This window comes from Mirounga leonina, unplaced genomic scaffold, assembly GCF_011800145.1.
Source record: "Mirounga leonina isolate KUSES-001 unplaced genomic scaffold, KU_Mleo_1.0 Mir_176, whole genome shotgun sequence".
NCBI classification, from domain to species: Eukaryota; Metazoa; Chordata; class Mammalia; order Carnivora; family Phocidae; genus Mirounga; species Mirounga leonina.
Window position 1 is genome coordinate 32,059,298 of NW_023270454.1, and position 26,299 is coordinate 32,085,596.

The window sequence follows — 26,299 nt, forward strand, 5'->3', positions numbered from 1 at the left end:
GATAGAGCCATAAATACTATCTACTCCTTTCTTTTTTTTTTCCACCTCCAAGGAAGGACTCAAGCACCTCCAAGCTGCCCTCTCCTCACTAGTCTTCTCTAACAGCATCAGGCTTCCAATCTGCACAATCCTAGGGCTGAGAATTCGTTCAATTATTCAACAATCTTACACTGAGCAACCTACTGTGTGCCAGGTGCTATCTTAGGTGCTGAGGTTCCACTGATGACGAACACACTATGAGCACTCTGAAGAAGCTCACAGTCTAATGTGACACATATACATGTGACAGACAACACTAAGTGAGACCCAAATTTCTCCAGACCTTCCTGAACATAGTCTTTCTGAGCCCTGTGTGTTCTTCAGGGTACAAATAAGTTCACATTAAAATAATAGTAAAAATCAAAATGTCCAAGCCCAGAAAGTTTAACTGGAAAATTCCACCAAACATTTAAAGAATTGACACCAGTTTGACACAACTCCTTCCAGAAAATAGAAGAGGGGATGCTTCTCAACTCATTTTATGAGGCTAGTCTGGTCCTACACCAAAACTAGACCAAAAAAAGCATGAAAAAAGAAAACTATAGACCAGTATTTCTCTTGAACTTAGATACAAAAATTCTCAACAAAATACAAATCAAATCCAACAATGTATTAAAAGAATAATACACTACAACCATGTTGGATTTCTTCAAGGTATGCAAGATCGGAAAGACATACCATGTTCATAGATTAGAAGACTCAACATTGTAAAGATGTTAATTCTCCTCAAATTGATCTACAGGTTTAATGGAATTCTTATTTCAAAATCTAAGCAAGCCTCTTCGTAAACACTGACAACATTATTCCAAAATCTATATTGAATGGTAAAGGCTCTAAGAGAGCCAGAATAATTTTGAAAAAGAATAAAGTGGGAGAAATCATCCTCCCAATGTTAAGGCTTACTGTTATACTATAGTAATCAAGACTGTGTGGTGGTGGTGAAGGAATAGACATACAGATCAATGAAACAGTAGTAGAGAACTCATTAATGAACCCATACAAATCTGCCCAATTAATTTTTTACAAAGATGTAAATGTAATACAATGTAATAGGGATAGCATTTTCAACAAATGGTGCTAGAGCAAGTGGATATCCCACTGGCAAAAAAATAATAACCTAAACCCCACATTGTATACAAAAATTAACTCAAAATAGATCATGAACTTAAATATAAAGCATAAAACCATAAAATTTTTAGAAAATCAGAAGATAAACTTATTTTTTCAAGACCTAGTACTTGGCAAAGAGTTCTTAAATTTGGTACCAAAAGCATAATCCATAAAGGGAAAAACTGATAAAATAAGCCTCTTCAAAATTTAAAACTTTAAGTGTCCAAAAGATCTTGTTAAAAGTACATCAAATCATGACATCATACACTTCAATATCTTACAATTTGTCAATTCTACCTCAGTAAAGCCGAGGGGAAAAAAGAACCTGTTAATGGAATGAAATGACAAATTACAGATTAGAGAAAACACTAGCAAACCACATATTTAACAAACGATTTGTATCTAGAATATATAAAGAACTGTCAAAACTGAACAGTAAAAAATCACAATGTACTTAGAAAATGAGTAAAAGACATGAACAGACATTTGGTAGAAGAGGATATACATAAGGTTTTGATGAAGTCCACATGGGCATGGGAGGAGGGAGTGGTAGTCATGGCCCAGATGCTTGGCACCCAGGTCCTATGCAGCAAAGGAGACTTCCCTGTAGTATCTAATTCCATGGTGGGCAAAACATTGTGCTCAGGATGCCAATAAAGCAGGGGTTCCAAAAACAGGGAAAAGGGAGAAAAGCATTTGATTTTGATACATTTTTTAAAGCATTAAAATTGTTAACATAGGGGAAAACCAGGTCATTGTATACTTACTTACACCTTTTAAAATAAGCAGGAAAATTAGGAGGTGGTATGGGGAAGTCATAATACTCTTTTTTAGTCTTTTGTACTTTTCACAAGCTTAACACTCACTAGCTACTGAAATTGAAAGGGGAGAGGTTCTGAGTGTAGCATGGTCCCTATCATATCTCCTGGCCTAATGCCATTAAACTCTTGTCCAATAAAGGATTAGAATGTGCAATCATCATCATCATCATCATCATCTAATGTGATGCAAAGCTAGAAAAGAAAAATTAAACTGAAAACCACCCCCAAACCAATAAAGTTACCCCCTGCCCAGAAGAGCTAGACCACCACCATAAATCCTGAACTTTTTATGTTACGAGAAAGAGTTATCTTGGCAAAGGAGAAGGTGGGAGAAATGTGCAGAGAGGGGGCAAAGTGGAGAAACCGGAAATCCAACAGTAATAGAGACCCCAATGCCCCACTTTCAATTATAGATTGAACAAATACTGAGAAGGTCAAGAAGGAACTAGATTTGAACAACACTAAAGCCAACTATACTTAACAGACATCTACAGAACATCCCACCAAACAACAGCAGAATACACATTTTTCTCAAGTTTTTCTATAAATGGCCCAAAGATGGCCCCTGTATATTGGCCCTTATGTCATTTACTTTTTCACAGCAAATTGGTACCATTAGCTCAAAGCCAAACTCAAATTCTTACATATCCAAAATCATCATATTTTTAGCCATTTAGAACTCGCATGCTTTGCATACCCTGCAAAACTGCACCAAATATCCACTAGCCATAGATAAGACAAACCTTGTAGTCATAAAAGACCCCAGACCTCTGTTGCCCTTTGGTGCTCTCTGACTCCGATCCTCCCCATCCTGCCACTGAATGACACCATCTGGACACATAAGCCCCCTCTCCATTCCCCTCCTCCCTGGCAGTTCCCTTTCCCTCTTCCCCTGTTAGCCTCCTGCTGGGAAGGACTTTCCCCTCTCCTGCAACCCCAGCAAAACATGGCCCTATAATATTACTGTGCAGTACTGCCATCTCACGTTCCTGTCTTTCCTTGATCAGCCCTAAAATCCTTAACCTCACCACACGAGTACACAGGGAACATTCTCCAGGACAGGCCATATGTGAGGCCATATAACAAGCCTCAATACATTTAAAAGGACCTAAATCATGCAAAGTATGTTCTCCAACAATAATGGAATAGAACTAGAAATAAATCACAGAAGGAAACCTGGGAAATTCACAAATATGCAGAAATTAAGCAACACCTTCCTAAATGTATTTGAAATTTAGGTGAATGAAAACGAAAACTCAATGTACCAAAAAGGAATAGACACGGCTAAAGGAACGCTCAGAGGGAAACAGCTGTAAGTGCTCCAGTAAAAAAGGAGAAAGATTTCAAATCAATAACTTAACTTTCTGTCTTAAAAAACAAGAAGAACAAACTCAGCCCAAATACAGATTAGAGCAGAAATAAATAAAACTTGAGCATAGTCAAACAATAGAGAAAATAAAAGTTGATTGTTTAAAAAGATCACCAAAATTGGGGCGCCTGCATGGCTCAGTCAGTTAAGCATCTGATTTTGGCTCAGGTTATGATCTCAGGGTCCTGGTATTGAGCCCTGCATCAGGTTCTGTGCTCACCTCAGTGGGGAGTCTCCTTCTCCCTCTGCCCCTCCCCCTGCTCATGCTCTTACACACTCTCTCTCTCTTTCTCAAATAAATAAAATCTTTTTAAAAAATCACCAAAACTGACAAAAATTTAGCTAGACTGACCAAAATAAAAAAAGATCTAAATTACCAAAACCAGGAATGAAAGAGGGATATTACTACCAAACTCAGAGAAGTAAAAAGGATCATAAGGGAATACTATGAACAGTTTTATGCCAACAAGTTAGGCAACCTAAACAAAATTGGCAAATTCTTAGAAAGACACCAAATTCCAAAGCTGACTCAAGAGCAAATAGATAATCTAAATAGACCTGTAACAAGTAAAGTGATTGAATTATTAATCAAAAAATATCCCACAAAGAAAAGCTCCAGCCCAGAGGGTTTCACTGGTGAATTCTAACAAATATTTAAAAAATTAATATCAGTCATTCACAAACTTATCCAAAAAAAATAGAAGAGAAGGACACATTTCCCAAATCATTCTATGAGGCCAGTATTACCCTAATTACTACAACCAGACAACACAAGAAATCACAAGAAAAGACTACAGACCAATATACTTTATGAATACAGATGCAAAAATGCTCAACAATCCAGCAGCATATTAAAAGAATTATACACCATGACCAAGTGGGACTCATCCCAGGAATGCTGGCACAGTTTAACATATGAAAATCAGTCTATGTAAAACACTATATTAATAGAACAAAGCACAAAAACCACATGATCATATCAATAGATACAGAAAAGTATTTGAGAAAGCCTAAGGAAAAAAGTGGTTGGGGGGGGGAGAGTGAAGAAAGGAGGGAAGTGAAGGAGGGAGGAGGGGAGAATGGAGGAAAGGGGAAAAGGGAGGGAAGGAAACAGGAAAGGAGGGAATGGGAAGGTGGGGAAGGGAGAGGAGGGGAGAGACAGAAAAGGAGAGAGAGCATAAGAATCCAGATTGGAAAGGAAGAAGTAAGCAACTACCTCTATTTATAGATGACATGATCCTATACATAGAAAATCCTAAGGAATCCACTAAAAAACTATTAGAACTAAAAAATGAGTTCAGCATGACTACAGGATCCAAGATCAACATACAAAATAAACTATTTCTATACTCTAGCAATGAACAAATTAAAAAATAAAATTAAGACAATGATTCCATTTAGAATTAAAAAAATAAAATACTTAGGAATAAATTTAACAGATGCAGTGTAAGATATGTATACTGAAAGTTACAAAACATCACTGAAAGAAGGTAAGAACTAACTAAATTTTAAAAATCCCATGTTCATGAATTGGAAGACTTAATATTATTAATATGGCAATACTGGGGCACCTGGGTAGCTCAGTTGTTAAGCGTCTGCCTTCGGATCAGGTCATGATCCCCGAGTCCTGGGATCGAGCCCTGAGTCAGGCTCCCTTCTCAGCGGGTAGCCTGCTTCTCCCTCTCTGCTCCCCCTCCTTGTGTTCCCTCTCTCGCTGTCTCTCTCTCTGTCAAATAAATAAATAAATAAATAAATAAATAAATAAATAAATAAATAAATAAATAATCTAACCAAAAAAAAGGCAATATTACCCCCAAATTGGTTTATAGATTCAATACAATCCCTATCAATATTCCAGCTGTCTTTTTTGCAGAAATTGACAAGCTAACTCTAAAATTCTTATGAAAATACAAGGCACTAAAAATAGCTAAGATAATCTTGGGAAATAAAAACACAGTTGGAAGATTTTCACTTCCCATTTTCAACACGTAATACAAAGCTACAGTAATCAAGAATAGTGTAGTACCAGCACAAGGATAGACAGACACACCAATCAAAGGAATAGAATTGAGAGTCCAGAAATAAACCATTATATTTATGCAATTGATTTATAACAAGGGTGGCCAAGATAACAATTCAATGGCGAAAGAACAGTCTTTTCAACAAATGATGCCGGGACAACTAGATATCAACATACGAAAGAATGAAGCTGGACCTCTACCTCACACCACATACAAAAATTAACTCAAAATAGATTAAAGACCTCAATGTAAGAACTAAAACTATAAAACTCTTAGGAAAAAAAAAAACATAGCAACAAATCTCTACTGCCTAAGATTAGGTGATGGTTTTTTTAGCTATGATACCAAAAGCACACATACAAAAGAAAAAATAGATACATTTAGGACTCTTGTGCTTCAAAACATACCATCAAGAAATAAATAAAAAGAAAATCCACAGAATGGGAGGAAATCTTTGCAAATCATATAGCTGATAAAGAACTGGTATCCAGAATATACAAAGAACTCTTAAAACTCAACAATAAGAAGACTAGTGACCCAATTTTAAAATGGGCAAAGGATCTAGACATTTCTCCAAAGAAGATATACAAATGGCCAATAATCACGTGAAAAGATGTTCAACATTATTAGTCATTAGGGAATATAAATCAAAATCACAATGAGATACCACTTCACACCAACTAGAATGGCTACAATCAACTAGTCAGATACTGACAACTGTCAGTAAAGATGTGGAAAAACCAGAACCCTCATACATTGCTGGTGGGGTTGTGAAATGGTATAGCTAATTCGGAAAACAGTTTGGCAGTGCCTCAAATCTTCAACATAGGGTTACCATATGACCCAGCAGCTGTACTCCTAAATATATACTCAAAGAGAATTGAGAACATATATCCACAAAAATATTTTTATATGAACTTCCATAGCAGCATTATTCATAATAGGCAAAAAAGTAGAAACAACCCAAAAGTCCATCAATTGATGAGGAGATGGACAAAATGTGGTATAACCATCTCTAAGAGTATTATTCAGTCATAATAAGGAATGAAGTACCGATACATAGTACAACATAGATCAACCCCGAAAACGTTACACTAAGGGAAAGAAGCCAGACACAAAGGCCCACGTACTGTATGATTCCATTTATATGAAACATCTACAACAAGCAAATCTACACAAAGAAATAAGTGGTTGCTAGGGGATGAAGGAAGCAGGAAATGGGGAGTGAATACTAATGAATACGAGTTTCTTTTTGGGGGGATGAAAATGTTCTGGAATTAGATAGCAGTGGTAGTTGCATTGTTTTGTGAATATACTAAGAACCACTGAATCATACGCTTTGATTCATGCTGAATTGTATGGTATGTGAATTATATCTCAAGTCCCAAGGCTTAAGGTGACACATGAATGGGTTATAATTAAGACTTGAAGCCAAATTTGTTTGATTATAAATCCTGTTGTCTTAATTGCCAACTATATTCCTGGACCTCCTTCCTTTCTCACATTACAGGCTTTCTGGAAACGGTTACTCACTCCTCTAGAATTCACCATTGTCAGACACCAAATCTCTCTTTCACCTTTTCTTCTCGAGTCAGTTTGTCTCTAACTGTGGACAGCTCTGCCTGTATGGCCTAGAGATGCCTCAAAAACAACCCATGTTGAACCAAATTTAACTTCACCTTCCACGACGTCATCTCCCTTTGATGAATCCTCTTACCAGTGGTGTTCTTCATGGGCTGGTGTCCCTTCCAGTCCTCAGGCCATTTAGAAAGCAAAGAGGATTAACCTACCCCAAGCCCAGTAAATGATCAGGTTTTTCATGCTTAAGTTACCAGCTCTGACTATTCTCTTTGATGATTCTTCACTTGAATGACATACTACCAAGAGATTTTTCATTTGCATTTCACTATTAATAAAGCCTTAAATGTATACTTCAAATATGAACATAATAGCAACTAAGGGGAAAAAATTAAGGCCCTCTCTCCCAAAAACTCTAGAGAGCTCGTAGTACAGACAGTACCCCAACTCAAGTCTCACAGTGAACTGAAACCACACAGTGTACTTCTCCATGTTTCTAACAGGATAAAACTTCGAGTTGTTCACTTAAAGTCATCCCGAAAACTATGGCCACTTGGATGGATAGTTGTAAGATTCAGGAATATCTTAAACTAGTAAAGTCTAGTTATTCCCTAAATTACCCTCTAACTACTGTATCCAGGATGACTTCTAAAATGTTCCTTCTTTTGAGACCCAGCAAAATGTGTTTAGTGTACAAATTAAACATATATAACTCTAGGGGCGCCTGGGTGGCTCAGTCGTTAAGCGTCTGCCTTCGGCTCAGGTCATGATCCCGGGGTCCTGGGATCGAGTCCCGCATCGGGCTCCCTGCCGGCAGGAAGCCTGCTTCTCCCTCTCCCATTCCCCCTGCTTGTGTTCCTGCTCTTGCTATCTCTCTCTCTGTCAAATAAATAAATAAAATCTTTAAAAATAAATAAATAAATAAATAAATAACTTTATGCCAAAATATTAAATTTTATTATTTTTTTTAAGATTTATTTATTTGGAGAGAGAAAGAGAGCACAAGCAGACGGGGCAGAGGGAGAGGGAGAAAGAATCTTAAGCAGACCCTGACTTGAGCACGGAGCCTGACACAGGGCTCTATCTTATAAACCTGAGATCACGACCTGAGCCAAAGCCAAGAGTCGGATGCTTAGCCGACCACGCCCCCCCAGATGCCCCAAAATATTAAATTTTAAAAAGTCATTAGACAACATGCCCAACACAAAATTTTTGTTTATAACCATTTGATAACTTGGAATAATTGCAAAGAAAAAGTGAAATCAACAACAAACAACCCAAAACACGGATATTCCATTTTGCTGATATTCTAAAAAAAAGTAAATATGTGTTTTATTTCCATGCATGCACTATTTCAACTATTTATATAAAGTGTCAGGATTACTGCATTTATAGAATAAATTGGAAAAAGCAACTCATCTCCAACACTCTTGTGTGGTACATATTCTTAACAGTTATGTGGCTAGACACAAAAATTTATGTTCATTCAGTACAAGAATAAGATAACAGGTAGAAGGGAGCAGACTCAGGCCTTACCCTTTACACTGCTTTCCTTCTCCCAACCACATCTCAGCATCTCTAAGTGTTGGCAAAAGTGGATCCCCGTTCTGATTAACAATGACACATTATAAAATAAATAGTAGTAGATGCACATCTGGACTGCATGGAATTATATTAAGGGCACAATTTAGGCCTCTTTTTGTATTTTAAGTTTATATCCATATTAATGTGCAGAGGTCTCAGTGATCCTGTTACGGGTAGACAGCAAAAGGCTGTGGCCACAGTGACAACAGCCCCTCCTTCCCGGAGGGACATCTGTAGGCAATAGGCTAAGGGAATCCACCTGCCCTCACTCTCCTTCCATAAGCCAGGAAGAGGCCTGGGGCACAGGCAGCATCACCTGGAAATGTGACTGCACCACCAATTCAATCTGGCCCCAGGCCAGGCATTGTGCTAGATACAGTGGTAGGGTAAAAGATGACTAGAACAGAGTCTCTGCTCTCCCCATAATTGCAACTGGTGGCTCATACCAGCACGTAGAACACAAGGCAGTGTGGAATAGAGGCAAATGCAAAAGCTGTGGAGCATAGGGTTGAAAGAAATGTATTCCCACTGGGGATCTGGGAGAGTCTGGGGGGAGAACAGAGCCGGTCAGGCTCTTAGATGGGGTGGGGTGGGACGACTTCTGCAGATTAAAGTGAGAAAAGAAAAGGGCATTAAAAGCAGAGATCATGGCTCAGAAGTGACCTTATTTGTCCTTAATTATAGAATGAAGATAATAATAGTACACCTACCTTGGAGGGTGGTTTGAGGATTAAATACAAAAAAAGTAGCTGGCCTTAGCAGGCACTTGAAAAAGCTGTAGCTCTTACCACGGGCAGGGAGGGTAGTAAAACCAGGAGTGCTCACTGGAAGGTTTTATACTCCAGCAAAAAATAACTGTGTCCTCTTGTCATTGCTTCTATGACTGATCTTGTTTCAAGCCCCCATGTAGGACAAATACCTAAAGTCAAGAGAAACAAAGGAACATTAGTATTTTTCTTCCACGAGAAGGTGACTTTCGCAGAACAAAGTTGTGTTGCGGTCTTGGCAATTAACCTGAGGTGTGGGAAGTGGGATGGCAGGTCCTTGGTCTCAACTAGAAATGACAAATACAACTTCCACACCAGGACGGAGTTTCCTGGGGTCAGCCCCGGTAAAGCCTCCCACCCAACCCAGTGATTGGGGGGCCAATAGAGCAGTGCTTGCTGCTATACATTCTTAGATAAAGCAATTCATTTCTCCTAACTTAATGTCTTCATCTGTAAAACGTGGACAGTGATACCTGTCACTGGGGCTTATTCAGAGGCTGAGATGACACCAGATACATGGCGTGCTAGGCCAGTGCCTGGCACACTGTGGGTGTTTCATAAATGTTAACCCTTTTTATAGTTAGCGCAGTAGAGACTGGCTTGCCTGGCACAAGCTGTCCGGCTTCTAACTTACTAAAGATTAGACTTCTTCAAAGAGACGCCAGGAAAGGAAAACAAGGAGAGGGGAGGGCAAGGAGCCCCATCAAGGACTTTAAATGCGGTTTTCCCTCCCACTGAGAGGGCCCCTGAACTCAATAAACGAGAATGACCCTAGCTGAACTTCCAAGCTGGGAAGTATAGTTGGTTTTTAAAAGCAGTTCTTTTTCAGGATCAATTGTTCAACAGAACTTTAAAGCTTGCCCTCAGAAGAGGCTCAGTCCTGAAACCTAAAGGGAAAATCATGAAAAGCAGGAATGTGCCATCTCTCTACAGCGAGTGGGGCGCCCCACACATGCTGTTCGAACACAGTCATTCTGCTGCCTCCCCTATTCCAATTTAACCAGAAACCTGAGAACCTGGACTGAGCTCCAGCTAACATTATTTAAATGAACCGGCTGTTACATGAACCTTAAACCACATGTCATTTGGTTGTGGGGCTGCCCTGGGCCAACAGACATTAATACAGAGGGTTCCCAGCTCACAGATGGATTGTGTTCCAAATATGCATTTGGAAGGCTGTGGTTTGAAAGGCAAAATGCACTTTCCCAAAGAAGCAACGCTGTAAATGGTGATTAGGGCCATACGCCAGCTCACAAAACTCATGTAATCATAATATAGCTACTCTCTGTACATTTTAGCCTGAAAAAGAGTAGAGGTCAATAATATTACAATACTAATAACTGAAGAATGAGATCAACAGGGGTGCTGGGTGGTTCAGTCAGTTAGGCGTCCAGCTCGTGATTTCAGCTCAGGTCATGATCTCATGGGTGGTGAGATCAAGCCCCATCTCGGGTCCCCACTCAATGGGGAGTTTGTTTGGGATTCTCCCTCTCTCTCCCTCTTCCCCTCCCGACTCATGTGTGCATGTGCTCGCTCTCTCTCTCTCTTTCTTATAAATAAATAAGTCTTAAAAAAAGAATGAAATAAACAATAAAGTTGAGTATCTTTCATTTGTCTTGAGTGGTAGTCTTTAAGCACAGGTAGATTTAATGAATGGAGGATGAAAAGGTCTATTCAGTGAGGCTGAGAGGCCAGGGAATAATGGGACGGTAGTCAGGACCCCCGGCAGTTGGGAATCAGACTAGCTTGCACGATTTCTACGAATTTTAAGAGGCTAGCATCTGCACCTGAAGACCAATCTAGCACGCGGGGGGCGGGGCGGGGTAGCAGGACTGAAAAAGTTAGCCAGAGTATTTCTTTCTTTTTATTTTTTAATTGTATTTTATGTTATTATTTTTTTTAATTTTATTATGTTATGTTAGTCACCATACATCATTGGTTTTTGATGAGGTGATCCACGATCCACTGTTTTCGTATAACACCCAGTGCTCCATGCAGTACGTGCCCTCCTTAATACCCATCACCGGGCTAACCAATCCCCCCTCACTCCTCCCCTCTAAAACCCTGTTTGTTTCTCAGAGTCCATAGTCTCTCATGGTTCATTTCTCCCTCCAATTCCCCCCCGCAATTTTTCCCTTCCTTCTCCTAATGTCCTCCATGCTATTCCTTATGTTCCACAAATAAGTGAAACCATATGATAATTGACTTTCTCTGCTTGACTTATTTCACCTAGCATAATCTCCTCCAGTCCCCTCCATGTTGATGTAAAAGTTGAGTATTCATCCTTTCTGATGGCTGAGTAATATTCCATTGTATATATGGACCATATCTTCTTTATCCATTCATCTGTTGAAGGGCATCTCGGCTCTTTCCACAGTTTGTTAGCTGGAGTATTTCTATGCAGCCATTTCATCAGCCACGGTAGGACCTAGCTTCCGTGTCCCTCTCCTTTTAGACATGATTACTCCCATTTACAACCCAGTCTGCCCCTGACCCCAAGGATCACAGAAGTGCAGAACATTTGGTGCCTTTTTCACACTGATTTCTGAGATCAGACAAGCTCTCTCGGATACTAACGTCGCCTGGATGGTTTTAATTTGACACCCCCACCCCCGTTTAGAAGGCCTCTACTACTGCCATCCCCTTCAAGGAGGGGAGGCCCCACAGTTGTTTGGACTCTCTTCCTCTACCACCCTGCTCCATGTGATCAATACCGCACCTGGTTAGAGACATTCAAAATCACCCATTCTAGCGGTGAGGCTAAGGATCAAATATAAATATTTCATCTGTAAATATGAAAAAGACATGAGAAAAGAGAAAAGGAGTAACTTGAAAAAGAAAGTTATTTGAAAAAGACCATCTGTAAGGCAATAGAGAGGACTTCTGTAAGATCTACCATTAGGTGGCACCCTCAGCCCAGGGCAGTTGGGTTGTCCTGCAAAGGACAGCAGAAAAGGGAAACATTAATGAGTGCTGGTCCGAAAGTGGGTAGGAAGGCTGAAAGCAGCCACTTTGCAATAAGTAATTTAACATACACAAGGCATTCCTGTGAAGTGCATTCTAGATTAACTCACATATACATAAACGCAGTAACTAATTCCCTTAAAATTACAAAATGTCTCATAATTTTATTTCTTAAAATTGGTTTATATCCCTTGCCTACATTCTATTGATTTACACTTTTTAAAAATTAATTTTTTAATAGTTATGTTCTTTCCCAGCACTAATTCTTTGACAGCTAGATATATGCAAATACATTCTCTTGGTGCATGGCTTGCTTCTTTTTTTTTAAGATTTCTATTTATTTATTTATTTATTTATTTATCAGAGAGAGAGAGAACGAGCACAAGCAGGGGGAGCAGCAGAGGCAGAGGGAGAATCGGGTTCCCTGCTGAGCAAGGAGCATGGATGTGGGACTCCATCCCAGGACCCTGGGATCATGACCTGAGCCGAAGGCAGACACTTAACCGACTGAGCCACCCAGGTGTCCTGGCTTGCTTCTTTTTAATGACAACTTTTTATTGTACAGAAGTTTAAAATTTTAACATAGACTAATTTACCAATCTTTTCCATTATGATTTGTTCCTTTTGAGTTTTGTTTAATATATTTTTTGCCATCTTGAGATGATAATGATATTCGTTTAAATTGTCTTCTTCAAGTTTTGCTTTTTAAACCACATGTTTTGTTTTGGCATGGCAAGCTAATTACTAAATAGTCCATGTATCCCTGATGATTTGTCACTCCTGTCCTAAAACTAGCTTCCTGTAAATCCATGTGTCTATTTGGGGGGCTTTCTATTCTGTTCCATGGGTCTATTTCTCTATTCCTGCACCAAATAGCATACTTAATTTTCTAACTATTCTTGAATCCACCTTGTTTTTCAAACACCTTTATGACATTAGCTCATTTCCTTCATTACATCATTACAATCATCTCAGGGCTCTAGATCAAGACACGACAGGAGGATGCATGAGCTATGGCTAATATGCTAAAGAGATTAGCGCTAAACGACAGGAAGGCTGTTGATCTATTCCAGGATTTATGACACTCAGTTGCCAAGCATTTGATTTGGGAAACAAATTTGCAAAGTAATTAACTTTGGTTGGGTAAACCACTCCAGAAAGCAATGGTTACCTTTCTGGGAAACAAGGTATTAGTTCTATATCTGGAAATGAGTCACGAAAGGAACCAGGTATGATACAGTAGAGTAGAGCAAGTCCATCACTAACAGTGGGGAAGAAATGGACTTTTTAAATTTTATTCCCTGCTGACTGCTGAGCTGAAATCAGAAGGAAGATGACTCCCTTTGTGCTCACAGGTGTCTCCAGTGAAATATGTAGACATTTCTGGTGTCAATCAACCAGGGAAGAGAATCTCATATCAGGGAGTCAGAACTTATATAATAATAATAGGCCAGAATTTTATAGGATAGGGAAATTCTATTTCCACCCAGACATTTGTGGGGGGGGGGGGTACCTGACTTAGAGGAATTCAGATGAATTTGAGGACATCCTAGACTGGAGAAAAAACGGTAACTCATGTGAAATCCCACGGATTGGGACGAGAAGACAGGCCAAGAGCTAGGTAGGAAGGCAACATGTCCAAATGAATTCATCATCTTTGTTCCCAGAAATCTGCTGCTCTTTCAATATTCCCACTCTCAGCACTCTGCCCAAATACCAAGCTGCTCAAGCCACATGACTGAGAGCCATCCTTGAGGATCAGTAAGTCTTACAGATTCTATCACCTAGATCTCTTGGCTCCATCCACGTCTCTCCATCTCTCCTCCACCCCATCCCTGCACATACTCACATACACCACCAAGGCCGTTGCTGTCTTTAACTGGAACTACAGCAATAGCTTTCTGACTGGTCCCCCTGACTTGAACCATAGTTGAGTCTCCTGCCCACCCTTGAAGCCAAAAGGCACATTCCCACTGCACCACCTACCAGCTTTGAAACTTGGACAAACTTCTGCATCTCTCTGTGATTCAATGTCTCCTGTAAAATGGAGATAATAACACCACCTACCTGGTAGCCTTGTTGTGAAAACTGAATGAGTTAACAGAGTAAAGTACTTGGAAGAGGAAGGCACTTACCACAGTTAATTGTCCTGAAAGTTTGTCTCGACACCCTGCTGGACCATAAGTTCTACAATGGCGGGGATGTGTCCATCTCTTGGTCAGTCTCCAATGGTAGCTCCTTGTAGGTTTTGAAAACTATGAGCCACCACAAACTGGAAGGGAGTGAGCCATATTTTGTAAGTGAGACTATCTACTTACGTGTTCCATTTTTGTCTATTTCCCTACCAGTGCATTTCTAGAGGCTTCCCCAAATGCTCCAGCCTGTTCCCTGCCATAAATCCATACTGGGTCTACAGCTGAGGGGAAGGAGAATGCCCCCTGAAGGTGGAGGGACAAAGGCAAGTTGTGGGTGATTTCCCCGGGGAAGTGCAGGCACAGAGCAGCACAGAGGCCTAGAGGGTCTGCCTTCTCTCCCCACAGGGTTTCTCCCCTTTGTCATCTTTGGAGGGGCCAAGTGTGACTTCATCAGGAACCTGTCCAGATTATTAAAACTGCAGACAACAGGGGAGGAGGGGCGCTGGGTTCAGGAACAGGAACGCAACTGGAGATGAAACCAAAGTTCAGTGTCCCCGTTTTGGACAGCCACCTGAACTCCCGTCTTCGGATAAAGGCTTCTGAAGGAAAGAGCCAAGAGAAAACGACCCCTCGCTCCCTCTCTCCTCTCCATTTCTCACTCTCGGTACTCCCCACATGTCTTCCCACCTTACTTCTGAGCGGCTCTCCGGCGCTGCCGCCTGGGACAAAACCGCCGGCAGGAGCCAGGCGCAGGACGCGGTAAGAGCCACGGTGGCCGACCAGTGCGTGACTGCAGAGGGAAAGATCCCCAAAGGCTCTCCTGGGCACCGACAGGGAGGAGGATCCGGAGCCCCCGCCTCTGCGGGCGGCGGCGGCGCGGGCGCGGGCGCGGGGCGGCGGGGCGGTGCTCCCGGAGGCGGGCTGCGCGCGCTACCGCAGGACCCGGGGAGGGGCCGCCGCAGGCACAGCTCGCCCCCGGCGCGCGCGGGGCAGGGCAGGCCCCCCCCCTCCCCGCCCCGCGTCCTCCCGGAGACCCTCCCCCGCCCGCGCGGCGCGAGGGACCGCGCGGCCGAGGGCGGGCGCCGCGGCGGACGCATGGCCGCGGGGGCCGCAGTGCGCAAGGCGGCGCGGGTGCTGGAGGCGCCTCCCCAGCACGAGCAGGTACCGGGCGCGGGACGCGGGGCGCAGGCCGGGAACACGGGGCTAGAGTCCCGAGGCTCACGTTGGGGCTGGGTGGCCGCACGGACGGGTCTCCGAATCCCCCGCCCCGGCGCGGGATGGAGGGGCAATGACCTTTCTGGAAGGTGCTCGTTGCTTCGTCTCACCCTACCCTACCCCAGGGGAGATGAACCCCTCTCCCTTTCCCTCTTTCCTTCTCCCTCTTCTGCTCCTTCTCCCCCTTTCTCCTCCCCTACCCCCCCTTCCCCCCCCCCCCCCCCCCCCCCCCCCCCGGTCTCCTCCTGAAGGACCCTTATCCGACTCATCCCTATCTATTCCCTGTCCTCGTACTGGCTGCCCCTCTCTCCTCCTCGCTCCCTGGTAGGAGCCCCAGGGCCCAGGTGAAGGCCGTGGGCATTAGAAGAGGACAGCTGAAGGGTGCTGGGTGTACCTCACGCTTGACTTGACGGTTCTCAAACTGCAGCGTGCATCACAATCACTGAAGGCTAGTTAAAAAGCAGATAGACAGTTGGGCTCTGCCCCCAGCCAGGGTTTCTAATTCCTGACATCAGGGATAGTGCCTGACTACCTATTTGCAAGTCTGACTAGTTACCAGGAGGTGCTGATGCACAAGCTTTGAGAACCTCTGGGCTAGCACTTTCCTCCCCCAGACTCTCCCCCCATTGCCCTTTGGTGATTTCAAATCCAAGTCATTAATATTTTTCATTTATAGACGATTCGTAGGCCATGATCACATACTGGGAACTGTGCTACTCATGGGTAAAGAGGCAGTTAGAGGTATACTCTGGGAGTTCACATCCTGGGAAGAAAGTATAACAAGGATAAAATAACTCATAGAGGATGGGAAGAGATTACTGTCCCCAAAGAGGTTCGAGTGAAGTTTTGTAGGATTTCTAGGAGCAAGGAATTGCTTCTGACAGGGAGGGTGGGCAAAGCTGATTGGAGTTGGGGGTGTGGCATGGCTATTGTGAGCTGGACCTCAGAGGATGGATGAGATTCCACGTGGCCATGAGGGGAAATGAGAATTCTCCATGGAGGAAACAGGAATACCAAATTACTTGAGGTGAAAAAAATTGTTGGGGAGTGGTCGTGGATATTCACTATGATCCTGGCAGAAATCCAGGGTTCATGAAGGCTTGTAGGAAGGCAGAGCTGAGTTATGACAAATCTTGTAACACACTATGCATTGGGGATCTATTCTCTAAAATGGGGAAGCTATAAGGGAACTCCATGACTTACTTGCTGGTTTCAGACCCAGATCAGATCATTCACAGCGGGTTATGGATGAAGAAGTCTGCAAGCTGGGAAGGGCAGAAAACTGGCAGAGTTACTTCGGCAGCTGACGTTTGCTGTCCCTTAAGGCTGTCATCACTGCCTTGCCCACTGCCCTCAGGAGACATGGTCCCCTGTTAACTCTTCCCCAGGAGGAACTCACAGCTTTTCCCTCAATCCCCCATAGCAGAGCCATGTGGTCCAGGGACCAACAGCCAAGGTGTCACCTGGGAGCCAATTAGAAATGCAGAGTCTCAGTCCCCCACCCCAAACCCACTGGCCTAAAATCTGCATTTTAACCAAACCCCTGGGTGACTGCACATCAAAGTTTGAGAAGTGCTAGTTTAAAACAGACTTTATAAGAGCTGAGGATAATACAGGAAAAATAGATATGGTTACTGACCACCCCAACCCCGTAAGAATTTACTGACCACCCGGGGCGCCTGGGTGGCTCAGTCAGTTAAGCGGCTGCCTTCGGCTCAGGTCATGATCCCAGGGTCCTGGGATCAAGCCCCGCATCGGGCTCCCTGCTCAGCGGAGAGCCTGCTTCTCCCTTTCCCTCTGCCTGCTGCTCTGACTACTTGTGCTCTCTATCTCTCTGTCAAATAAATAAATTAAAAAAAAAAAATCTTTAAAAAAAAAAAGAATTTACTGACCACCCTGTATATTACAGCACCCTCTGACTCTAAACCTTACTTAGTTTCATTCATCATCCTTATTACCCTCTGAAGCATGTCTAGTTGTATATTTGTTTTTCTGAGAACCTCCATCACCTTGGAAGCTCCAGCAAAGGAAGCGCTTGATCTGCTTTGCTGGCTACTGTATTTCCAGAACCCAGCACAGAGTCTGGCAAATGGCAGGGCCTCAGGAAATGTCTATTGGACAAATAAGTGAGTGAATAATAAACATACAACCTCATGATCTGGGACTCTAGTCTGCCCAGCTCCCTGTGTTACCTCTTTATGACAAACACCATCTCCCTATATAGCTGGGGAGGAGGGTGGCCTCCCCAGCTATATCCCCTGTGGTCTTGAGAGCCAGCGACACCCTATCTGTTCCTGAGACTCCTCAAAGTTGGGGAGCAAGAGAGCAGATAGCGGGGATTCAGCATTTTGCTCTTCTGCTTGTCTGAGGCCTGCTTTGCAACCTCTGATTTCCCCCAGAGGACCTACCTCTGCCCCAACATTGTTCTCTGCCTTGGAGTAGGCCTGACATAACCCCTCCCTCCCCCTCCAGCCATGGAAGCTTTGTCCTCGCCCGGTGACATGGATTCCATATCACTAAACACGGCCCTCCAAGCCTGACACGTCCTTACCTCCCTCACCTACATCCCAGGGACACCAGTAGTTTGAGTTGACTGTTCTGATTTTGTCAGGCATTTTAGCAAGATTTTTCTTTTTCTTTTTCTTTTTTTTTTTTAAGATTTTATTTATTGAGAGAGAGAATGAGACAGAGAGAGCATGAGGCGGGGAGTGTCAGAGGGAGAAGCAGACTCCCCGCTGAGCAGGGAGCCCGATGCGGGACTCGATCCAGGGACTCCAGGATCATGTCCTGAGCCGAAGGCAGTCGCTTAACCAACTGAGCCACCCAGGCGCCCCATAGCAAGATTTTTCTAACAGGTGGATTTTTGTGAGGAAAAAGTTGAAAGTGGGGAAACCCATTTGGAGGTAGCAGCTGAGGTGAGAAATGGTGAGGGCTGGTGCTGGGGGGGGGGGAGGCAGTTTTCAGATACAGTTGACCCTTGAACAACACGGGTTGTTCTTTCCTGTAGCTGACTTTATTGTAAGAACACAGTAATAATACATATAACTTACACAGATGTGTTGATCAGCTGTTTATCTTATTGGGAAGGCTTCTAGTCCACAGCAGGCTATTAGTAGTTAAGCCTTGGGGAATCAAGTTATACCCCAATTTCTGACTGTATGGGGGCCTGGCACCCCTAGTCCTTGCATCATTCAGAGGTCAACTGTGTCTTGACTGAGTGTGTGATGTGCCAGACAGTGGGTATTCAGGGTGGGATAAGACCAGTAATAAATCACCAGTGACTATGCTCTGTGGTAACAGTGTTCAGTGGACAACAGATCTACTGGAGAGGCCTAACCCCAAAGGCTTCCTGGAGGAAGTGGAATCCAGGGCATCCCCAAATGGTGCCTGGGGGTGGAGGAAGAGCATTCAGGGAAGGAAGGTTCTGCTTGGCTGGAGCAGAGGGTGTGGAGAGAGAAATGAAGCTGAAAAAGGCCACAGGAGCCATGTTAGTGACAAGTGTAGCCCACTTGGGTTTCGAGCGGGGGATCCGGTGTGATCAGTTTGCTTGTACTTGGATCACCCTCACTGTCTGAAGGGAGAAAAGGAGTGAAGGCGAGAGTCCCTCCGGGAAGAAGGGAACACTCTACACGCCAGGTTGGATCTCTCCTCAGGCTGAGGGAGGCCTTCCCTTGCCAAGCCATCTAAAGGGTAACAGCCCCTCCCTGTGCTGGCCCTTCTTTACCACACACTCGGTTTTGTTTCTTCAGAGAATTTACCACCTTAGGTCATCGTTTTCCTTACTTGTTTATTGTCCATACTTTCTCTAGAACACAAGGCTCCATTCATGAGAACAGGAGCCTTGTGTGTCTTACCTTTATCATATGCCGGCTCTTAGCCCAGGGCCTGGCACCCAGGAGGTACTCAATAGATATTTGTTCAATGAATGAAGAGAATGGTTGGCATAGAGGCCGTTGAGGTGGAAGGAAGTGGGTTGCCGGGTATTTTCGTAAGGTCAGCAGGAGAGTACTGGGTTGGAGGTGGAAGGCTAGGGTCAAGAGTGGTGCCCCATATTTCTGTTTTGAATGATTGGATAGATGGGATGTGGAGCTGCTGAGTGAGAAGGGGGAACTGAAATGGAAGCAGGTTGGGGGGAAATTAATATCTTCAGGTTGGGGCAGGTTAAGTTTGTGTGTCTGAGGGACATCCAAGTGGAGATCTGTAGAAGGCACTTGGGTGGAAGAATCTGAAGCTCAAAAGTGAGCTAAAAGGGGAAGAGAGATAAATAGGAATGTGCTGCAGGGAAAAAGGACTTGGTGACTCAGAGACAAGGAAAAAGGAGAAGCAGAATCAAAATGACTTCTTCAACTGAGGGTTGTTGGAGTGGAGGGGGCTGGTAGGGATGGGGTGGCTGGGTGATAGACACTGGGGAGGGTATGTGCTATGGTGAGCGCTGTGAATTGTGTGATGAATCACAGACCTGTACCTCTGAAACAAATAATACGTTATATGTTAATAAAACATTTTATAAAAAGTAAAACATGTTATTCCTAAAAAAAAAAAAAAAGACTTCTTCATTTAAGTGACATATGTTCATGCAGATTAGTCAATATAGACAGGTATAAAAAAGGAGTAAATATTCCAATAGACATCAGCATTCATGGATCATTCCTGTTAGCACTTTGGTGACCATTCTGGACATCTTTCTTCCGGATGGTTCTTGATTCTATGTGACTCTATATTTACATTAATAGGTTTACATTATATAAAACTGTTTTTGAAGCATGCTTTTTCTCTTAACAATATGTCATGGAGATACTTCTATGTCAATAAATACAGATCTGCACAATCATTTTAAAGAGCCAACAGATTTCCTTTGTTATAGATATATCATAACTCATTAACTGATCCCGCATGGGTTGACACACAGATTGTTGCCAATTTCTCAATATTATAAATAAAACTATGCAAACACCTGTGTCATCTTTCCCTGTGTATTTTTCTCTTCATTTTGCGAGAGAATATTCCTAGACTATTCTACATAGGATAAACGAACACTTAAAATTTTGACATGCCTCGCCAAATTTCTGTCCAGAGAAACTTGTCTTAATGTACACAACACATCTGAAGGGCATGAGAAGACCATTTTTCCTCATCAGCTCTGGCTACTAAACGTTTTTCCCCTTGTCATACTTTTAAGTGAAAATCATATCTTACTGTTATGGACGTTTTTTTCCTTTTAATGCTAATTTTTATTAAAATTATGTACGTCCACATTTTAAGGAGTCAAATAGTTCTACAAGACTTAAAAAAAAACAATGGGACCCCATGACCACTGCCCCCTTTCCCATTCCTGATTTCCCACTCTCCAGAGGCAACAACCTTCAGCTGTTCTCAGGAACCAGTGGTGGACCCTCCCCAGCAGGCAGCAGGCGGCAGGCAGGGGTCCGCACAGGGCAGCAGCGTTCTCATCCACACAGAAGATTCCAGGGCTCAGAGAGCTTTATCCTTCCCAATCCCACAGATGTCCCTTCTCACCTTCAGCCCTGCAGTTGGGGGGGGCGGTATCCAGAAGCAGGAGAGTGCAGGGGCTACTTCCCAGCCCACCCCATGTATCCCACCTCCCCACCCCCAGCCCACAGGCACCCTGGGTTCTCTGCCCACAGTAACTAAGTGATTGTGCCTCATCCAGGGCTGGAGTGAATGGACAGCCACTGTACCTTTTCCCCTAGTCTCCGCCTGCCTGCCCCTGGCCCAGCCAGCCACCTCACTGTCCCTAAGAGAAGGTGGGGCTGGGGGACCCTGGGGTCTAAAGATTCAACTAGCCCTCTCAATGGACCCCATGAGGCTCTCCATGTGACCCCAACCTGGTTTCTGGTCCAACCAGATTCCCCAAAGTCCCACAAGTTTTCCACCATCCCTCTGGGCAAGCCTCGGACTCTGAGCTCCTCCTGGCTAACCACCCTCACCCTCAAAATAAAGTTCCAACTTTCATTCTGCCTAGGAAAAAAAAAAAGTCTTTTGTTTTTTTTTTTTACTTAATAATTTCTGATCTCTACCTCGTACTTAAAAATACTTTGTCCACTACATGATTATTAAAACACTTACCCATATTGTCTTCTAATGCTTTTAAGACTTTCTTTTTTACATTTAAATATTTGATCCGTCTGGAATTTATTTTGAGATGGGGTATGGATACAGCTCTATATTTTTTTCCAAATGCCCAACCAGTTGTCTCAGCAATATTTGTTGAACAATCCATTTTTTTTTTTCTCACTGACTTGAAGTGACTCATTTATCATATGTACTTGGATCTGTTCCTGGACCCTGTCTGTGTTCTGTCCACTCATGTGTCTTCCTATTCCTGGACCAGTAATACTCTCAATTAATTTCTGTGGCTTTATTGTGTATTTCAGCATTTGGTAGGCCACTTGTCCAGTATTTACTCTTCTGAGTTTTCCTGGCTATCCTTATATGCTTATTTTTCCAGATGAATTTTAGTGTCATTTTAATTCCAAAATAAATCCTCATAAGATATTAAATGGGCTTGCATAATAACATACTAGAAAAAATTGTCAAAAAGTAGACTCCACCCTAGGAAAAAAATATTGTACTATAGGGAACTATTACTAGAAAAGAGATATCTGTGAAAATATCATCATCATCATCATAATCATTATATTCACTTTTTCCCTAGGAAATGAGAGTATTTTTCAGTACACTTGATCTAACGAAGTTCTTAACTTGTGTTTAGCAGAAAACTTTTCAACTCTAATTTCCACTCCCTAAGCTTTTCTGGTCTTCAGTAGAATAATTTATCATACTTCACTAAAAATGACTTAGAATCTGGTGGATAGTTACACATTTAGGCCCAGGGCTATATGACTAGTAAAAGGCAAAGGTAATTTTTCTTCTCAACTTAACTAAAAACTCAGTTCCCTTTTTTTTTTAAGATTTTATTTATTTATTTATTTGAGAGAGAGCATGAGAGAGAGAGAGAGAGCACCAGAGGAAAGAGAGGCAGAGGGAAAGGGAGAAGCAGGGAGCCCGTTGCGGGGCTTGATCCTAGGACTCCGGGATCATGACCTGAGCTGAAGGCAGACGCTTAACGACTGAGCCACCCAGGCGCCCTCCTCAGTTCCCTTTTTTAAGTTGACTTTAATAAGAAGCACTGTGAACCCCATGATCCTAAATAGCAAAAAGAGAAGCAGCCAGGGAGTCCTATAGGTTATAACTCTTTTTTTTTTAAGATTTTATTTGTCAGAGAGGAAGAGAGAGAGCAAGAGAGCACAAGCAGGGAGAGTGGCAGGCAGAGGGAGAAGCAGGCTCCCCACGGAGCAGGGACTCCCATGTGGGGCTCCATCCCAGGACCCTGGGTCCACGACCTGAGCCGAAGGCATCCGCTTAACCAACTGAGCCACCCAGGCGCCCCTAGATTATAACTCTTAATTGAGTTAATTGGCCTTTGGATTAAGCACCAACAAAACTCTTATGTAGCATCTTATTTATACTCACAGTATTCCCAGCAAAGTTAACAAGAGCAGCTATCCTATCAATCTCCAGTTTCTAATACGGGAACTGAGACAATCACAGGATAGTGCTGTGCCCAAGGTCACCCAAGGAACCGGTTAGCTCAATGTTCAGTGCCGGGTGGTGCTAAATGGATGCATGGTTCAGGGCTCTAAACCCATGCAATGTTTTTTTACCCCAAAGCAGCAGTCTGCAGAGAGGGAGGGACCTATCAGACAGGTGGGGACTCCGGTACTACTATTCCCTAAGGGTGGCCCCTAAGGCTTTGCTCCTAGAAGGCAGCACTGGAGCCCAGCTGTTTGAATGTCGGGGACCACCTGATGGAATCATCCAGAAGCAGGGGAGCCATAGAGAAGCTGCTGGCATCAGTGGCTGCTTCACCCACTTCCCCTTTCCTGGCATTCTCTGGCAAGTCCTGGTACTGTGCAAATTTTGCCTAAGCCTCTCCCTAGCAGTGTCATCTGAAGCCTTGTCCTCTCTTCTAAGGGAACCCCTCAAGCCTCTGGCAGAAGCACAGGTTTTATTATGGAATCTATTTATCCTGAGTCAGAGAAACCTAGACTGAACTATGGATGGCACTGTTTTTTCCCATCGGTCAAACTTGCTGGTGCCATTTGAAGAATACAGAAAGAACACCTAGTTAGGATCATATTTGTGTAACAAATGCTTTATTTGCCTTCCCTTCTTTGCCATCATTGGGGATTTTCACTCTAAACATATAGGACGAGGGATTAAGCTCTCTGTGCTCTCCATGAAAATTATAAGATTATGTCTTTTCAAGGATTGCCTTAAAGGTCTCAAATGACCAAATGTAGTGGATTAGCTGTGCTCAAGGGAAGGCAGCACGTGGTACAATCTGTAGGTCATCCAAAAGCACTTCCTGGGGTGGGGTCTGTGCTCTCCAGCTCAGTCTGCAAGGGCAAGGCTGTAGATTAAATTAGCAGGAGGACACAAAAGAAATGCTCCAAACAAGTAAAGCCTCTGGTCATCTCTGTCTCTAAAACCTTGAACTTGGAGATATTTACTCACCGGCATCATTTAATACACCAGCAAGAGATGTTTTTTAGGATTCCCATATCCTATCCCAAAAGCCAGGGTGACACCGCCTACTGGGAGGCCACTCTCTACAGTCTTCACTGAATTGCCAAATAAACTATGGGACTGGCGCCTCATCTGGTTCTCTGACTTAGGAGCAGAATCAAATATTTATTAATACTAACCTGAATACTCTTGTTGTGTGTGTGTGTGTGTGTGTGTGTGTTAGTTCCGGAAGCAAATATCCTACTAGGGCTTTCATCCTAAGTTACTCTAGTACTAGGAAACATCACTATTTTTCATGCTTTGGGTTTCCCATGTAATGCTATAAAATACAAGCTGAAAAAACAAAGACATTTTGAGAAGGGCTCTTTTTGTTTTTTCTGGTTTTTTTTTTTTTTTTCAGATCTCTCACACAAAGCTTTCTGCGGATGATGAGTGGAAGTAAGTGATGAGTCTTTTTTTTTTTTTTACAGCTGTTATACTAAATATTACATTTCCACCTTAACAGTTTGAGAAATTAAATGAAGCTATGATTTATTTGTAAATGTCTCAGGCTACAGAAGGCGGGCTAGCCAGCATGCATGCGCACTGATAGCATGAACCAAAACCACAGGGATTTCACCTGCTGTTTCACGCAGTCCCACAAAGCTAGATTTGTACGTCCCTTCAAAATAGGGCAGTGTCAAGTTAGTTTTTATTTTAGGCACAAGATACATCTGGTTTTCCTTATATGCTGTTTCCCCTGTGTTCTGGTACTTACTAGGGGGCCATTAGGGCTCTGTGGTCACCAAAAGAAATGAAACAAAAATGAAAAGTTCCTCCTTTTTTGCATTATGGTAATCAATTATGAATGTATTCCTAATCAAAATAGGAAATACTTATTATATTTACAAACTACTTTATACTTTCCAAAGTACTTCCACATAGGCTAACCATTTGAGATATGTTTTCGTTATATTTATATATACACAAAATAGATGAATGTCATAAAGCATATTTTGTTTTATATCTATGCAAGCCCTATTTTAGACCGATGATAAATTCACTTTTCTATCTACATGGCCTAAGTTGAAAGTCTATTCATTAAATAGAATATTAAATAGTTATTTTGGATTTGGGGCTGTAAAGACTATAAGTGCTTGTACCCTTTTATTTTTCTTCACTTCCCACTTCTTCAAAGGAACGAGTGTATTTTTTAACGAACTTCAGAAAATCATTCTTGTCTCTTAAGCTCAGCTTCCAACGCAGAGACTATTAACAATGTAATTTTATTCAGGTTGCTTACCTGATACGGACTTCAGCCTCTTCATTTGATAAATGTAGGGGTTTCAGTACATCTAATGTACCTGCCAGCGTGAAGGTTCTAAGATTCCATCTCAAAGGTGAACTCAGTATTTACTAGGCTCTGCAGGCTCATTTCTACACATTCTCCAGCAGGGGGCACCCTCAGTGCCCTTTTCAGAGGCACTTGGCACTTTACTCTTTAGTGTAGCTGTAGAAATTACCAGTAAAGGGGGAGAACCCAACCTGCATACCCAATGAGTGCCTTTAAAAGGTCACAATCTTATGGCACAGAATCTTACCCTGCAGTGTTTTCTGATGGGTACATCAAATGCACACTATAACCAGTCATAAGTGGAAACTTCAAGAGATTTCTTGACTGATGGTGCCCCATTGGGGGTGAAATGCTAACCACTATTAATAAAGTATTTGATTGGCGACATTCATAATTTTCCCATTTCCCCTAATCTTGACCCTGGACCGCTCTCTCTTCCTCTAACCCTGTGGTTCTCAATCTTGGCTGCACCTTAAAATCACATGTGGAACTTGAACTGCCATGACAAGTACCACAGCCCTGGTGGCTTAAACAACAAAAATTTACTTTCTCATGGTTCTGGGGGCAAGAAATCAAAGGTCAAGGTGTCAGCAGGTCTGGTTTCTCCTGACACTTCTTGGCTTGCAGATGCCTGCCTTCTCACGGCACCTTCACATGGTCTTCCCTCTGTGTGAGTTTATATCCAAATAGCCTCTTCTTAGATGGACACCAGTCAGATTGGATTGGGGCCCAATTCAGGGATGGCATTGAACCTTATTTACCTCTCTAAAGTTCCTATCTCCAAATACAGTCACCTTCTGAGGAACCAGGGGG

The 26,299-nt window shown here is 42.8% G+C and overlaps 1 protein-coding gene and 1 long non-coding RNA gene across 7 annotated transcripts in view; one reads left to right on the forward strand and one right to left on the reverse strand.

The window, feature by feature from the left end:
* LOC118022228 overlaps positions 1 to 15,273 on the reverse strand; it is a 24,646-nt gene extending 9,373 nt beyond the window's left edge. The window contains exons 1-3 of one of the 3 annotated variants that reach the window (XR_004682424.1): positions 15,081 to 15,273; positions 14,389 to 14,525; positions 9,233 to 9,441 (exon numbers count right to left, since the gene is read on the reverse strand). This is a non-coding gene — a long non-coding RNA (uncharacterized LOC118022228). Of the gene's footprint in view, positions 1 to 9,232; positions 9,442 to 13,766; positions 14,075 to 14,388; positions 14,526 to 15,075 lie in introns of those variants that run through there. The other 2 variants (XR_004682425.1, XR_004682426.1) reach the window with 2 other exon arrangements.
* Positions 15,274 to 15,459: 186 nt separating this feature from the next.
* Positions 15,460 to 26,299, forward strand: part of RNF175 (ring finger protein 175) — a 47,498-nt gene continuing 36,658 nt past the window's right edge. Inside the window, exons 1-2 of one of the 4 annotated variants that reach the window (XM_035022864.1) lie at positions 15,460 to 15,549; positions 24,554 to 24,591. In XM_035022864.1, the coding sequence (XP_034878755.1) occupies positions 15,484 to 15,549; positions 24,554 to 24,591 (104 nt within the window). In that variant the 5' untranslated portion in view covers positions 15,460 to 15,483. The remainder of the gene's footprint in view (positions 15,550 to 24,553; positions 24,592 to 26,299) is intronic. The other 3 variants (XM_035022865.1, XM_035022866.1, XM_035022867.1) reach the window with 3 other exon arrangements.